The 15,622-nt window shown below is 43.5% G+C and overlaps 1 protein-coding gene across 1 annotated transcript in view; it reads left to right on the top strand.

Moving 5' to 3' along the window:
* The first annotated feature begins 9,104 nt into the window (after window positions 1-9,104).
* LOC148039109 (uncharacterized) overlaps window positions 9,105-15,622 on the top strand; it is a 64,355-nt gene continuing 57,837 nt past the window's right edge. Inside the window, exons 1-2 of the mRNA XM_087674995.1 lie at window positions 9,105-9,185; window positions 9,341-9,521. Coding sequence (XP_087531121.1) covers window positions 9,115-9,185; window positions 9,341-9,521 — 252 coding nt within the window. The 5' untranslated portion in view covers window positions 9,105-9,114. The remainder of the gene's footprint in view (window positions 9,186-9,340; window positions 9,522-15,622) is intronic.

The following is a 15,622-nucleotide window of genomic DNA, read 5'->3' as shown; positions in this document are numbered from 1 at the left end:
CCTCAGACACTTTCCGCTCATCCCCCGCATAAACCACATGTTTCGCACGTCTGCCATGGCAAGCTTGACAACGTGGCATGTGCAGAATAGGTCTACGGATGGAGTGCAACGAATATCAGCAGATTCGCGCGCATGGAGCCACATTGACTCTACCTTCCCAGGCTTTGCGCGAGAGCCAAGGAATCTTCGGCTCGGTCTCGCCATGGATGGTGTGAACCCATTCGGTCTGCGCTCGACTTCTTACAGTGTGTGGCCTATAGTGCTTGTCAACTACAACATTCCTCCATGGCTTTCTACGAAGAAAGGACATCTCATCCTTAGCTTGCTCGTCCCGGGCCGCTACAAAGTAAAAAATATGGACGTGTATCTTCGTCCATTAGTCGATGAGCTTAAGATTTTGTGGGAGGAGGGGGTCACGGTGCAAGATATGAGCAGGCGCGATGGTCGGCGGTCAGCCAACATTCGAGCCATTCTCATGTGGACGATGCATGACTTTCCGGGATTGGGAGAGTGCTCAGGTGAGCAGACATTTGTTCACGCCGGTAATATCTATATTTTATTTCATTCAATCAAGTATTCACTAGGTCGTGGATCGCCTTGCAGGTCTCGTTACCTCAGGTTATCATGCATGTCCATTGTGTGGGCCACAGTTAGACGCCCGAAGGTCACGAACCATGAAGAAGATGGTATATCAAGGACACACCACTTTCTTGCCGGAGGATCATGAACTCAGGGAAGGTTTTCTTGGACGACCTCCAGCACGTATGAACGCTGCAAGCTGGTACGAGCTGAAAATGGTAAACCCGGAATCACATCCAAATGGAATGCGACGGTTCTCAGTTTTCTACGAGTTGCCATATTGGACCCACTTACAGGTCAACCACTTGTTGGATCCCATGCATATTTTCAAAAATGTGGGCAGCTTGCTATGGGACCACATCACAGGAAAGAGAGACACTATAGGGTCACGAATGGATTTAAAGGAGGTAGGTAAGATGGAGGCGCTTTGGCCGCAGTCGAGTGCTGAAGGGGGAGTGCAGCTTCCTCGCGCTCCCTGGGTTTTGTCTACCAAAGAAGAGCGCATTGTGAAGCAAGTAATCAAGTCTATCCGCACTCCGACGGGTATGATGCGTTCTCTCAGGTCCGCATTTTCTAAAGATGACCAAATGTCTGGGCTAAAATCCCATGATTGGCATAAGATATGTCAGGTTTGTGAACAGAATGGATTTTAATAAGCGTGGACATTTTGAAATTTGAAAAGTGACCATTATTCTTAATGCTTTCTCATTTGTGGCAGTTTGTCCTACCGATCGCGATCGCGGGATGCCTAACTCCAGAAATTCGTGGGGCCATTTACAAGCTGTCGACTTTGGTGCAATGGATCTCACAGAAAGAGATTAAGACGTCCTCTATTGAATCCGCAAGGCGGGGAGCAGTTGAGACGGTCTGTCTCTTTGAGAAATACCTGCCCACTAGCATGCTCACGATACAAGTTCACCTTCTTGTGCATCTTGTGGACGAAGTGGAGATTGCCGGACCTGTCCATACGCGATGGATGTTCTTCCTGGAGCGCTTCATGAAAACCCTGAAAGGCTTTGTGCGACAACGAGCTCGTCCGGAAGGTAGCATGGCGGAGGGTTGGTTGGTGTCAGAGGCATTAGTGCATATCTCACAATGGCTACCAACGGTGGAACCAGACAATGAAATGCTATGGACGCTCAAGGACGATGACAGGCTGACTGGAGATGTGGTGGTTGGAAATGGGGTAGAAAAAAGAATGGATGCCTCAATGGAAGAGAAAGTGAATCGCTTTTGTATGTTGCACCATGCCTCCATGGAGACGTGGCTCGCCAAGTACCAGATTGCAAGGCAAGATCGAGAGGAAGCGCGAGCTGAATTCCGACGCAGTACGCGTCACCGACCGATTCGATATCCCGAAGGCATGGAGGAGATGCCGCGGTTTATGTCAACACGATGGTTGCATGGAGCCTTGATCGCAGCATCCAGCGAAGGGGCAGAGGTCTCAATGGAGGAGTGGGAGTTCTCGAGGGGATGTAGTCCAAAGGTAATGAGGGGTTTAGAATGTGTCGTATCTGAATTTGTTTGCTACATCTAATTTGAGTGTTTCAATGTGCAGTACAAAATATATAGTGCAGCGTGGTCGCGCGGACGGCATTTTCGGGTGGAGCGTATTGACAAAATGCGCTCCACAATGGACTGTGGTGTCATGGCAAGGTTTGAGCAAGAGAGCCGGCGACGAGCAACGGATCCGAACACGGTTGTGGATGAGATGGAGTATTTTGGGAATTTGCAAAGTATTATTACGGTGGATTACCGTAGCTTCTCCATGATAATATTCGATGTGCAGTGGTTCAAAGTGGTACTTGGAGGAGCTGGCGCAACGGTTCGACGAGGTCCATCTGGATTTCTCGAAATAGATTCCGAAAAAAAATGGATGGATTTGCGCGACACCTTTGTGTTGCCGGCACATTGTGAACAGGTAATCTTCTAGTCATTTGCTTGCTAATTGTAATACGACATGCTTTATGTCACAATGGTTTGAAGACGGTTTGTAAGTGTTTGTGAACAGGTAATCTTCTATCCAAATCCCCGACAACCTCGATGGTGGTATGTTATACCTTCAACTCCTAGAGGTGCGAGAGTATACGATCAAAGCGATGTTCCAGGCATAGATGAAGAATATATGCAAATAGAGGGATCGAAATTACAAGGGGTGGAGGCCACCGCAAGCTTGGAGCCCGCATCGGCTAACAATGATGGAAATACAGAAGTCGTAGAATTTTTTGAGAACGAGGCAGACTCGTTCTTTTGTGGTGACATGTCTATCGACCTTCCAGTGTATGCAGAGTTATGTCATGAGATTAACATGGGACCATAGAATACTTCATTCTTGGAGAATTGTATTACTCAATTCGTTGTTTAGATCTTCCATAAAGGTAGATAAGATATGCATTTTAAGATGGATTTTTCAAAAATGATTTATATTAATGCGCTTTGTATAGTTTCAATTGATTATTCTAACATTATTTTTTATCTCTGCAGGTATCTTTATTTTCAGGATGAGTCGAGGGATGAGCGATGAGGAGTTTCAGGAGATGATGGCACGTATGTCTCCAGATCAGCTCGCGAGATTCAGAGAGATAGCAGATCAGGAGCTGTCTCGTTCTTCGTCAGGGCGCTCTGCTAGATCAGCTTCAGTGCGATCAGATGCTTCAGCTTCGAGCAGACGATCTCGACGCTCGCGACTTGGGCCAGAGGGAGGGACTGCGACTGCAGGAGGATCAGGGGGGTGCTGCTGTGGAGACACGGACGCGGTGTCTCCGTCTCGTCGTTCAGCTAGAGCTCGGTCACCTCCAGGATTTGTCACACCTGTGGGGACGTCCACTCCAGTTACTCCGGCTTTTGCGCAACCGTCGGCAGATGTCACGCCTTTTGGTGGCACTCCTTTTGGGGGCACCCCCTCTGGTGGCACTCCTTTTGGTGGCACCCCCTCTGGTGGCACCCCTTTCAGTGGCACTCCGGGAGAGGGTACCCCCGTCGGTACACCGGATGTTCAGGGGTCTCCTGGATATGCCCAGGAGCGTGGACGGAGATGGGAGAGGGCCCATACGAGGCACACTCCTAGGGATTATGGATACCTAGTGGATGGCAGGTCAGGAGCTATCATCATGAATGATGAGGGGAGGAGGGTGATAGCTCGCATGAGGGAGTTGTGCCAACAAGTTTTTCGGCACAACGTCCTGGATCATTGGAGGAACATACCGGAGGGGAGCAAGGAGTACATAGTAGCATCCTTGCATGAGGAGTTCCCGGTGCCAGCCGCAGTGGATAGATTCTCTACGGGCTGGATGATGGATTGCATGCGTGCATACATGTCACATAGACGATCCGACGCACGCAAGGCAATCAAGAGTGGGGCTCCAAAGCCCGAGTGGTTAGATGCAGAGGACTGGCGCCGACTGAGGGAGGAGGCTACAAATTCGCCAGGACGTTGGAGTCAGCAGCGGGAGGCGGCGAGGGCACGAATCGAGGCCGGATCGGTACATCATCTTGGGAGTGGCGGCCACAGGACATATTTGGAGGACTTTGTAAGTTTCTCTTTTGTTTTGCTTATTTGTTTTTTTGAGATATTATTTGTACTGACAATCATATTTCTAACAGTTAGCATTTTGTTTTCTTTGCAGCACTCCATTACAAATCGTGATCCGCAAGGCCTTGAGACTCAATATGCAGAGAGGCACGGTCTCAGATCATTGATCGACCGATTGTACAGACGCGGCGGCCCAGTAAGTCTCTCATCTTTCATGTCCGTAGTTACCATGAGATATTTGAATGCATTATTGTATGGTGGATTGATATGTTGTTTCTTTTTCTGCAGAATCCGTTTGATGCTCCTTTGCAGAGGGACGAGCTTTCGGGGGACGACGATTTGTAGCTCGCCCTCGGATCCTTAGCGCTCACATACCTTTAGTTTTTAGTCGCCCGATCTATGTAGACATTTTCTATGTATTAGTGATATTGTTTTATGATTGTACCAATCGCATTTTATGCGATATCATGTATTTATTTCATCTATCAGTTTTATGATTTCAGTATAGATTCTTTTTGTTTGCAAACGCTTTGTATGCAGCAGTGCAGAAACTATTTTGTATGGCTCTCATACAGCACACAGTGCTATATGTGGCAGGGCAGCTTGCTGCCCTGCCACAAAATTTTTTTTTCCTCTGTTACCGTCGCTATTTGCGTCGCAAATTTACTGCAGGCGTCGCTATTGTCGTCGCTATCAGCGTCGCAAATTCTCTGCAACCGTCGCTATATGCGTCGCTATTTGCGTCGCTATATGCGTCGCATTTGCGACGCATATAGCGACGCAAATAGCGACGCAAATTTGCGACGCATATAGAGACGCAAATAGCGACGCAAATAGCGACGATACCATGGCGTCGTCAATAACGACGCTTTTTCCGACGACGGGGGCAAATTTTGTTGTTTGTATTTTCGTCGCTTTAAACGTCGCTATAAGGTCTATATCTTGTAGTGCTACCATATCTCTAGGTAGTCTATCATCATCCATAATATTCTATTATGTGTATCCACTGTTGGTAATGGCTCCAAAAAGAAGATCCATTGGGTATGGACTGTGATCCTACAATCTCCACTTTGTCTAGAATATGTACTAAGAGGTGGATCTATATTGTGAGTATGCTTGTGGGTGAATACTTCTCAAAGAGATAGACTATCTATACTACTGTCCTTACTTTGTGGATTTAATTGAGAATATCCTTATCTCCTTTTGCAAGATCAATAGCACTAAGTTTGACAAGATGGATGCATGGTGCAACATGCAAAAATGATTCACATTCTTCTCCATAGTTCCATCCATCTGCTTCTTTATCCCATTTCCAACTACCATATCTCTAAGTAGTCTATCATCATCCATAATATTCTATTATCTGTATCCACTGTTGGTAATGGCTCCAAAAAGAAGATCCATTGGGTATGGACTGTGATCCTACAATCTCCACTTTGTCTAGAATATGTACTAAGAGGTGGATCTATATTGTGAGTATGCTTGTGGGTGAATACTTCTCAAAGAGATAGACTATCTATACTACTGTCCTTACTTTGTGGATTTAATTGAGAATATCCTTATCTCCTTTTGCAAGATCAATAGCACTAACTTTGACAACTTATAAATCGTTGAACGTACCTTTGGAGTGAGGCAACATGTGATTGCAATCTATAGTATAAATTGCCACAAATGTAATGTATTATATACCATAGATTGATGCAAAATCGAAAATACAAGGATAACTTAATCAAGTTAGTGACTATGCATATATTATGCCAGTCATGGAATTTGAGTCTTATTAGTTGGTCATCTTTAGAAAATGTAGACTAAGAGAGTGCATCACACCTGTCGGCGTGTGGATAGACTTGATGATTTGCTTCACTGTGTGCTTCTCTTTAGTGGACAAGACCCAAGGAGCATGAGGATGGCCCTTATATTAGTGGACTGCCTCCTAAGATGCTTGCTCATGTCTTTCACAATGATCCCCTCCTTCCACAACATCTTAAGCTCCTTAATCAATAAATAGAGATTGACATCTTCTTGACTTTATAGCATCTAGGCACAAGCAAGTGAAGGATAAGGTATTCTTTCTTGGTGAAAACCATGACGAAATGTTATAGTTAATAATTGACTATAGACTATAAATGTTATAGTTACACATGGTCTATGGACAAATGATATTTTTGACAAATTGCAAACTTACATTGTGTGTAATGACATGGGACATATTGATACGCCTCTTGATCTCCAACATCATGAATGTGGTCATTCGTTGGTCATTTTTGCTATACTACAAGTAATACATCATCAAATTCAATAGATTTTCAACAAAAACTCTAGAATTTAACGATAGACATGTTTCTATTCATAGGCAAGCAAGTATTTTTAATTTTTGATTGTAAAAGAAACCAAAATCTATAATCTATGTTCAATTTCGCTCTATCATCAATCCCATTCCTTGATTCCATTGATAACTCTCTAAGTCCAGACTCTCCATCCTCAAAAGCTCATGCATGAGTAGTCAACTCCTTTGTTTACATTCTTCAAAGTCAAAAGCAAGTGACTCTCTCTCTCTCTCTCTCTATCTCTCTCTCTCTCTCTCCCCGTTCTTCATCTCTACTTTTTCTCTCTTTTTCAAAACTTATTTTATTTTTATCTCTCCCTCTGTATTTTATTATATCTCTCTTTCTCTATTAACTAAAAATTAATAATTTTTCTCACTCTCTCCCCTTCTATCTCCCTCTTCTTCTCTGTCTCTCTTTCCATATCCCTTTCCCTCTTTCACTACTTTCAAAACTCTCTCTCTCTCTCCCTCTAAATTTCTCTCTTCATCTCCTTCTCTCTTTATCTCTCTCTCTCTCTCTCTCTCTCTCTCTCTCTCTTTAATTAACAAAAAATTAGTAATTTTCTCTCTCTATCTCTATCTCATTTCTTCTCTCTCTTTTTATTTCTCCATGTATCTCCATCTCCTTTCCTTCTCTCTTTTTCTTCCTTTGTCTTTTCCCCTTTTCTTTTTTAATGTATAAACATTTACTAATTTTCTCTCTCCATCTCCATCTCCATCTCCATCTCCTTTCCCCTCTTTTGGTCTCTCTCTCTCTCTCTCTCTCTCTCTCTCTCTCTCTCTCTCTCTCTCTCTCTCTCTCTCTCTCTCCATCTCCTTTCCCCTTCTCTTTCTCTCCCTCCCTCTCACAAGCACAATGCACAAAGAAAACAAAAGAATAAAAAAATAAATCATTTATCACTCCCTCTCTCCTTTTCATTACTTTCATAACCCTCTATCTCTATGCATCTCCATCTTCTTTTCCCTCTCTTTCTCTCTCTCCATCTCCATCTTCTCTCTCTCTTAAATGCAATGCAAACGAAAAATGCAAAAAGAAGAGAGAAAAAGACTTACGTGAAAGCTCAAAGAAGCATTCCTTCACCCTCTTTTTCTTCTCCTCCTTCATGATCTTCCTCCTCCTCTTCTTCTTCTTTTCCTTGGGTGATCTTCCTCCTCTTCTTCTTCTCCTTCATGAGATTGTCCCCATTTTCTTTATTTGTGTGTGTGTGCTCCTTTTTCTCTTTGTCTTCACACTCGCTTGCTTGGACTAAAAATATCATGCTTTGCATTTGGCATTTCCCCCCCTCCATAGTTAGCCATCGCTATTTCTATCGAAATGCACATTGATAAGACCGTTGTATCAACATCCATATGACGATTGCTATATGAGAGTAGTGGTCATATCGATGCTGAGATTGATGTGTATGCAAGGACAATGAAAAAAAGCATCATTGTAGTCTGTCACTATGCTCTCATTCCTTTATAGTGTAGACAATTTGCAAAATGTTTGCAAATTTGAGATTGGTTAGCAAGAGACTCGAGCACATGCAAGAGGCAGCCTCATGCATGCTTTCACTACATTTTTGTGACAAGTTTATGTCTACTTGCCACATAGGTTGGGGCACATTTTTGCTTATGTGGTGGTTATGGATGTAATAGTTAATAGATTCTATGTTGAATTTTTATATAGTTGCCATGTCATTTGGAGGTAGACATGTGCTTCATTTTCTCCATGGCTCACATTTTGAATACCACTGAAGGTCTGTCAACAACATCTACTCTATTTAGCAAAATCTTACACTTCTATGCATAATCTTGCACAAGCTTGGATTTTTGTTCGATTTGTTTTAATTTCTCTAAAACATTCATGCCTATTTTATTCTTCCAACAACTCCTTCAGAATACATTTTTTAGTGCATCATAAGTTGAAAAATGAGGAAAATCATAAGTACTATATGTATCCATAGGTTTCACCTTGAAAATCGAAGCAAATTGTTGAACATTAACTTGATCCTTGTACATATTATTGAAACCATAGGCAATCCACCTTTTTTCAAACTCTTATTTTGAGCTAATTACACAAGAGGTTTCTGACATTTTTCCAAGTTGGGAAAGGGGCTCTTTTTTATTAAATTTTCCCTATAGTGTTCAACATTATGAGCCCCTTGTGAGGGAAGCATTGCATTAGTGAGGTGGGAGTTTGTGGTTAGGAAGGGGCTATCTATGACTTCGACATATGACTTTTTCTCAATAAGCAAGCTTTTGAATAGAAAAAGGTTGCTTATTGAGATCCACTTTTCTTTTCCTTGTTTGGAATAGATACTATTTCCTAACTAACTCTTACAAACCGGATATTTTGTGCCTTTTGCCCCTATACTATTCACTGAGGATAGAGGGACTTGAGTCCTCAAGGTTCTACAATAACTAACCGTTTTTCCTGCCGTGTATCCGACAATCGGAAAATAAGGCCTAAAATAAGCAGGAATAGTGCCGGCAAATAAACAATAATAAGGAGAGGTGGTTGACCAAACCCACCTAGCTTGGGGAAGCTCATAATGATGGTGTTGTTGAGAATGTGAGAATTATAGTGGGAAGTTGGAACGGATCTAAAAGTTATTGTGGCTCACATTTTGGAGATCGATATAAATATTATTCGAGCCTCTATACCAACTGCCTTCAAATTTGCTTCGTCGTCGCCATGCAGACCCAGGAGGGTGTCGATATCTACACTCGACACGAGCAGCTCTTTAAAGAGCGTCGCTCTCTCATGTATGCTCACTGCTCTCTCCCATACCTTACCAGCACGCACGTGCGCTTGCACGCGCTCGTGCGCACACGCACACACGCGGAGAGAGAGAGAGAGAGAGAGAGAGAGAGAGAGAGAGAGAGAGAATGCATCCAATGATTATCCCTCCTAATTACAGAAGGGCGTCTCAAGACCTTGTTGAGAAAAGGCAGAGGCTAAGGAAAGACAGGGCTTCTTCCGATCACGGGTTCGCAGCGATTCTCTCAAGATTGAAACAGAATGAGACAGAAACTGAGTTTGTCAAAGGGAAGCATTTGCAGTTGCATCGAATGGTCGAAGATATGCTAGCAGACAAAGAGGTGTGTTCTAACCTAATGCCAAGGCCATTTTTATCAGTGGCTCTCATCTTCGGAGGTGTTCTTGATAAGCAATGGCTTATAGACATGTATAGCGTAAAATCATCCAATCAATCTTCATGTTTCAAATCAGTGCAACTGACCTTGTCGTTTCATGTTTATTTACATTTTTCGTCTGTTACACTTAGATCTTCTTTCTTTCATGACCTATGTTGGTTGCCCTACCATATGCCAATTTAGACATTCACTTGGCAAGCCGGGTTGGCCTTGTCGTCAAATAGCCATGGTGACATCCGCAGCTTGGACCGTTCGAGGGTTTGAGTTCAAAACTGACTTGCCATTGAAGAAGGCCTTGTCCAGAGAGTTCTTTTCTTTTCCTTTTTTTTTTCCCGGGGGAGGTGGGGGGGGGCGCCGTTTGGTTGGGTGTGTGATCATTATACAAGAGAACACAATGGCCCCGTAATAGCATGGCTAAAGCTAAAGGGGTGACGTGGGGAAGAGAGCAACGCAGGAGAGTGTAAATCTAGCAGGGGATTCCAATAGCACACAGAAAAGGCTATGCCTCCTATAGGTGCAAAAGAAGATAATGAATCTCCTTGGCTTGCTGATGCCCAGAAACCTTTGAGGCTATGGAAGATGGAGCTTGAGTGCTCAAGTTCTACTGGCCAATGAGACATATCCTCTTGCTGAGCTTGTTGGCAACAGGCTAGTACGCCTGCCAACTTGCTCTATAACCTTCCTTCAACCGAAAAGCATCCAATAAAAATCAAGCGCTTTTGGAAATCTTTCTTTGCCAGCTGGAAAGATGATAACACAACCAACATCCAAAGAAACTATTAGCATTGTCAGGTACATAACCACGAATAAAGTACACTGATGGTAGACTGGCATACATAAACATGATTGATGGCTGATGGGCACACCTAACATACATTGTAGGAAACTTGTGAACTGATGTCATCCGATGAGATGCATGAAGTGAGTCTGTGAAGAACCCCTTCCTGTGCTCTGGCAGTGATCTCCCCTAACCAAATGTCTAGATTGAGTACCCATTGGAGTACAATGCTTCCCAGGGTTTGTATGTTGATGAATTGAAATAAGATTCTTTGCGAGTTTAGGAATGTAAAGGACATCCTGAATGTGCATGCACAAACCATCAAACGAGTCCACTGGAATGCCACCCTCTTCAAGTAGATTATAAATATCTCCAAACTCGATCTTCTGGTGTGTAGAACTAATCTGATGAAATCAATGACTATGTGTGCAGTTGTGGCAGGTAACACTACTGTCCACCACTCAATTGTCCTCTGTAATAGGCAGTGACTAAATAAACCTGGTAGGACAGCTAGTCTCCATAGGAATAGTGAAAATCGGAATCTCTGTTAAGTGCCAGGATTCCACTTTACTTCTGAAGTTTTTCATTGTTAGGTTCATCAATCTTCATATCCAACAACTTATCCTTGAATTAAAAATAAGGAAGGTTGTGCCTACCTTTGAGCTTATCCAAGGTGCCATCAGTCAGGTATTTGGTCTTATAGACCCACTTCACCCTCTTGATGCTGTAGAATCTTGGGCGTAAGGGCATAGTTTACACAAAGTGAACGACCTTGCTGTCGAGCTAAAAAATGCATTATAAACTGATTAGCTCCTTATTACAGCTCCAAAACTCAATTATTACCAAAAGTGTCATTAAATTGACCGCTCTCCCAGAGATTGAAAACAACAAAGGTTGTTTGTATTGAAAACTGACCCTCTGATTGAAAACAATGAAGGTTGTTTGTACTGACATAGTCTCAAGATAAGTTTAGAGTAAGGAATTAGTTTTGTGTTTATGTGCAGATGCAAATGCCTTCTCTGAAATGACAACAATAAGAGCAGCTAGGTCTGCCTGATTTTTCCAAGTCCTACTCCTGAGCGCACTGTGATTCTGGGGTGCTGGCTCCTAGCCCTTAATCAGTTCGTGGTGCTGATGCATCTTCAGGTGGGCTTTTACCAACACCTTCTGAAAAGTCTAGTTGCCATCAGTGAGCTTGATCATGAGTATTAGTGGGAATTCTGCCATGGTTGCATGGCCAAGTATCTGCAGTAAAATGCAAAACAATTGAGAAAATTCTGCCAAAGAAGCAACAAACTATAGCAAGTTGCAGCTGTATCTAGCTGCAAATGACCTTCAAATAAGGATCTCAGTGAAGAAAGTTGGCTGATGCAAAGAATAAGCTGGGACAAGTAAAAACACAGCTGGACAAGCTTGCTACAAAACACAGCAGTGTTTACCTCAAAAACTGTGTCGTTGATCTTGAAGAAGCTACACCAGTGAACTCAATCAGCTAAGAAGACTTTTGTTGTGAGAAAAGCAGGTTTGGATTGCATTATTCCGATTTGCACTAATTCCCTGTGCTTGCTCCTCGTGCTGTGATCCAATCCGTTTGCAATCCTCTGTACTCCTGCACTTTGAATCCATGGAATCCACTTGCTCTTATTGTAAGCACATATGCTGAAGTTGAACGCAATGAGATAGAAAGAGAGAACCAGACAAGAGAAGAACCACAACCTAAATGGAATGCTGAAAAGCAAGCTGCATGCAGTTGACAGTGTCTCTGCATGGGTGTCAGATGGACACATCAATGAGGGAGTAGGATAGGACAGCGGCATGAGAGTGTAATATTTCCACGCAATTAAAAATTAGTTGGTTAGTTTGAAAGTTAGTTAGTCAATTAATAAATTAGTAAGATTACTAACTAAAGACTAACTAAGGTAAAACTAACTAACATTAATGACTAACAATTTTTATTTAATTAAAAATATTTTATAAAAAAAACAGAGAGTCGTAATTCGACATTTTTCTCGGATCGACAAGGACTGTGACCACCCTTCACAGAAGTTACAACGTGAATGAGAGTTATGAGCCATATTAATCACTAGTGTTAATATGTATAGTATGGATGGTCCAAAACTATTGGATTTTTGGGCAAAACTAGCATATTTTAGATATTTTAGATATTACTTATTGAAAATATCCTAAAAAGATATGGAAGTTTCTAGAACTAGATGTCATGTAAAAAAAAAAGCAAGTGATTTTTAAGCTAGTTTCGGAGATTTAATACAAAAAAAAGAGAGATTTACGAAATCGCGCGTGCCGTAATTGCAGTCTACAGGCAGTGAACAAGAAGCAAAAGAAAGAGTGATCTAAAAGATTTCTTATCAAGTATCTTAGGGTTTTACCTCCCTTTCGGAGTCAATGGAACCATCAGATTTATGATTTGAGCATTAGATCCCTGATTTTTCCAAGATCACCTCCACGAAGAGCTATTCTTCTCAACCACAACCCTTCTTCTCTTGTTAGCTATAAATATGAGGCATGGGGAGCAGTTAGAGAGACACAAGGAAGCAAAATGAGACCCCGAGAGGCTCACAAAGAGAGAGAGAGAGAGAGAGAGAGAGAGAGAGAGAGAGAGAGAGAGAGTATATTAACGTCTCTAAAAGGCCAATGTGGCCTATGAGACCAAAGCAGTACATACAATGATGGTGTGTTTCTCATCTAGAACGAGAAAAAAGATGAAAAACATGCCTATAAGACTGAAAAGGAAATGAAATAGTGTCCCATAAAAGGGAAACATGTCAGTGATCTGAAAGTGAGAGTAGAGAAAGGAAAACTCTCCATCAATGATATGTCTGTTCTCTAGGGAGGTGTATCTCTGCATAGCTGAGGCGTCTTGGCATCTGTCTCCTGTGGCGCTCAATGATGGCTTTAATTTGTCTGTGGTGTGGATGTCTAGGCCTTCGTCCGGGTGGACGTGGGCGCCTAGACCGGCTAAGTGCCACTGCTCTATCCAAAGGGACACCTACGGAAGATGAGGTCCAATGATGATGTACTCCTGTAGGCTGTGTGGCAGTAGTAGTGGTATCTGCCATACTCTGTCGTGTATCCATGAAAAAGTCAGTGACTGCTCTCTGTCTATGTGAGCCGAGCTGTGGGGGCCTCCTACTCCGTAGAATTGTTGCTCTGCGCCTCTGGAGCTCCAAGAGGAAAAATCCCAAGCATCTCTGATCCTCATACTGCATGATCCGTCTCAGGGGTCCAAAACCCTCTCGAAACAGACAGTGGTATCTACCTCGTATGTCGTAATATACAGTGCATCGGCAGATGTAGTGTTTCTCTGTCTCTGGCTCTCTGTCGCATAGTGGGCATATGCGTTCTTCTGTCTGTATACCCTCCCATCTGCCTGTCTCAATCCTCAGGTGGTGGGATGAGGTGTGGATTTGACCAATAACTGTGCGTAGTCCATGAGGCAGCTGTGTGTCCATGTAATTGGGTCGGGTGATGAAACCATCCTCAGATACCTGGAGGAAGTGGGTCTGGTAGTGTGCCATCCTCGTGCCATGGGGCGAGGGGGGTCGGATCCAGGTCTTCTCTGTATCTAACTTCAGTATGTCTGCTCTGATCACATGGTTTAGCTCTGATCGGCTTAGGTCAAGTGTAGGGCAATCCAGGCTATAGTCAAAGGGGGGTAGTCTGTCAATCTGCAGACCATGTAGACGCATCCATGTACTCATCTGAGCATACCAACAGTGTCTGTCACCGTCTGCTGCTAGTTGTCTAGAAGAGGCCAAGGCTAGCCGTGGGTATCTATCTTGGGGGAGCTTCCATAGTCTATGTATGAAAGTCACTGCCTGAACCAAGGCCTCAGCCACCATGGGTGATGCCCCCAACTCAGCTCTGATAATCTCATGTGGGGTCGAGCTCTTCGCTCGTATCATGCGTGAGATCATCATGACCAGTGGTCTTTCCATATGCTCCCATCCATCATAGTATTCCTTCTCTGGTCCATCCTGGTCTCCCAAAGGCTGTCTCCTCGTGTGAAACAGACTCGGACCCCAAATAGCTGCCCCAGATAGGAGTGTGGGTGTAACCAAGGTGTCAAAAAAGCCACAGTTTGGTGCGCGGCTCATGAAATTGTATGTGAGCACATTGCCTCTCCAATGCCCCTAAGGCTGCATATGCTTTTGCTAAACGAGCCTCTGATGTCTCTCTCCAAGAGAACTGTGGTCCCTTCAATGTGACCCCCAAATAAACATACTGCCTAACCATCTCCACTGGCTCTCCGTCAAAAGTAAACTGGTGCTCAGCTCTTGTCACCCAAGCAGCTGAAGTGTTAAATACCATAACTTTAGTTTTCCCAAGGTTCACCTTAAGATCTCTATCTCTGCAAAAAGCTGATAATGCATCCAAGTGTCTATTTAGTCCCTCAGGTGAGTCAGATATAAGTACAATATCATCGGCATAAAGCAGTAATGGTATCAGCACTCCAGCTAGGCTGGCTCCGGCCCCACCCGTCCTATCCACATATTCTGAAATTTCATCTATATACAGCCCAAAAAGTGTCGGTGAAAGTGGACAGCCTTGTTTCACCCCAATGGTGCTATTGACTGTATCTGAGATGCCCTCAGGTGTTCGTACTCTGCCTGTCACTGTCTCATATAGGGCATAGATACTCCACTGTATCTCTACGGGCACATCAATGTTTTGCATTCTTTTCATGAGTCTAGCACGTGGCACTGTGTCAAAGGCCTTGCGAAAGTCCACAAAACAGCAATAGATCTTTTTCTTGAATGCCTTGCCTTCTTCAATGATTGCCCTCAACGTAAAGATATGGTCTAGAGTTGTATATCCCCTCCTGAAGCCAGCCTGGCCTTTTGACCTCAGGCCATGCATCTCGGCCCATTCACTCAACGCTTGTTCCACGATAGAGCCATATATCTTGGCCAGCATGTGTCCAATCATGATAGTTCGGTAGTTACTAGGTAGCACGGGGTCTCCACTCTTAAAGAGCGGCACAATAATATGGTCTGACCAACAGGTTGGAAATCCCTCACAAACTGTCCTATTAAAGATGTGAGCCAGCGTTGGTGCCAGAATATCACAGGCATGCGTGAAGTGTTCAGCCACTAAACCCTCATGGTCTTGGGCTCTTCCATTTTTCAGCTTCCATATGGCATTCCTCACTTTTTTTTCTGTGAAAAATCTGCAATTTGCTGGTCTTGAGGTTGAGGGGAGTGGCATAGGCTCTTGGCCAGGGATATCATAGAGTGTGCAAGCATATCCA

Source organism: Lygodium microphyllum, chromosome 3 (genome assembly GCF_053477565.2).
Source record: "Lygodium microphyllum isolate KBCC chromosome 3, Lygodium_microphyllum_v1.1.10, whole genome shotgun sequence".
Classification (NCBI taxonomy): Eukaryota; Viridiplantae; Streptophyta; class Polypodiopsida; order Schizaeales; family Lygodiaceae; genus Lygodium; species Lygodium microphyllum.
This window is presented reverse-complemented; position numbering and strand designations above follow the sequence as displayed.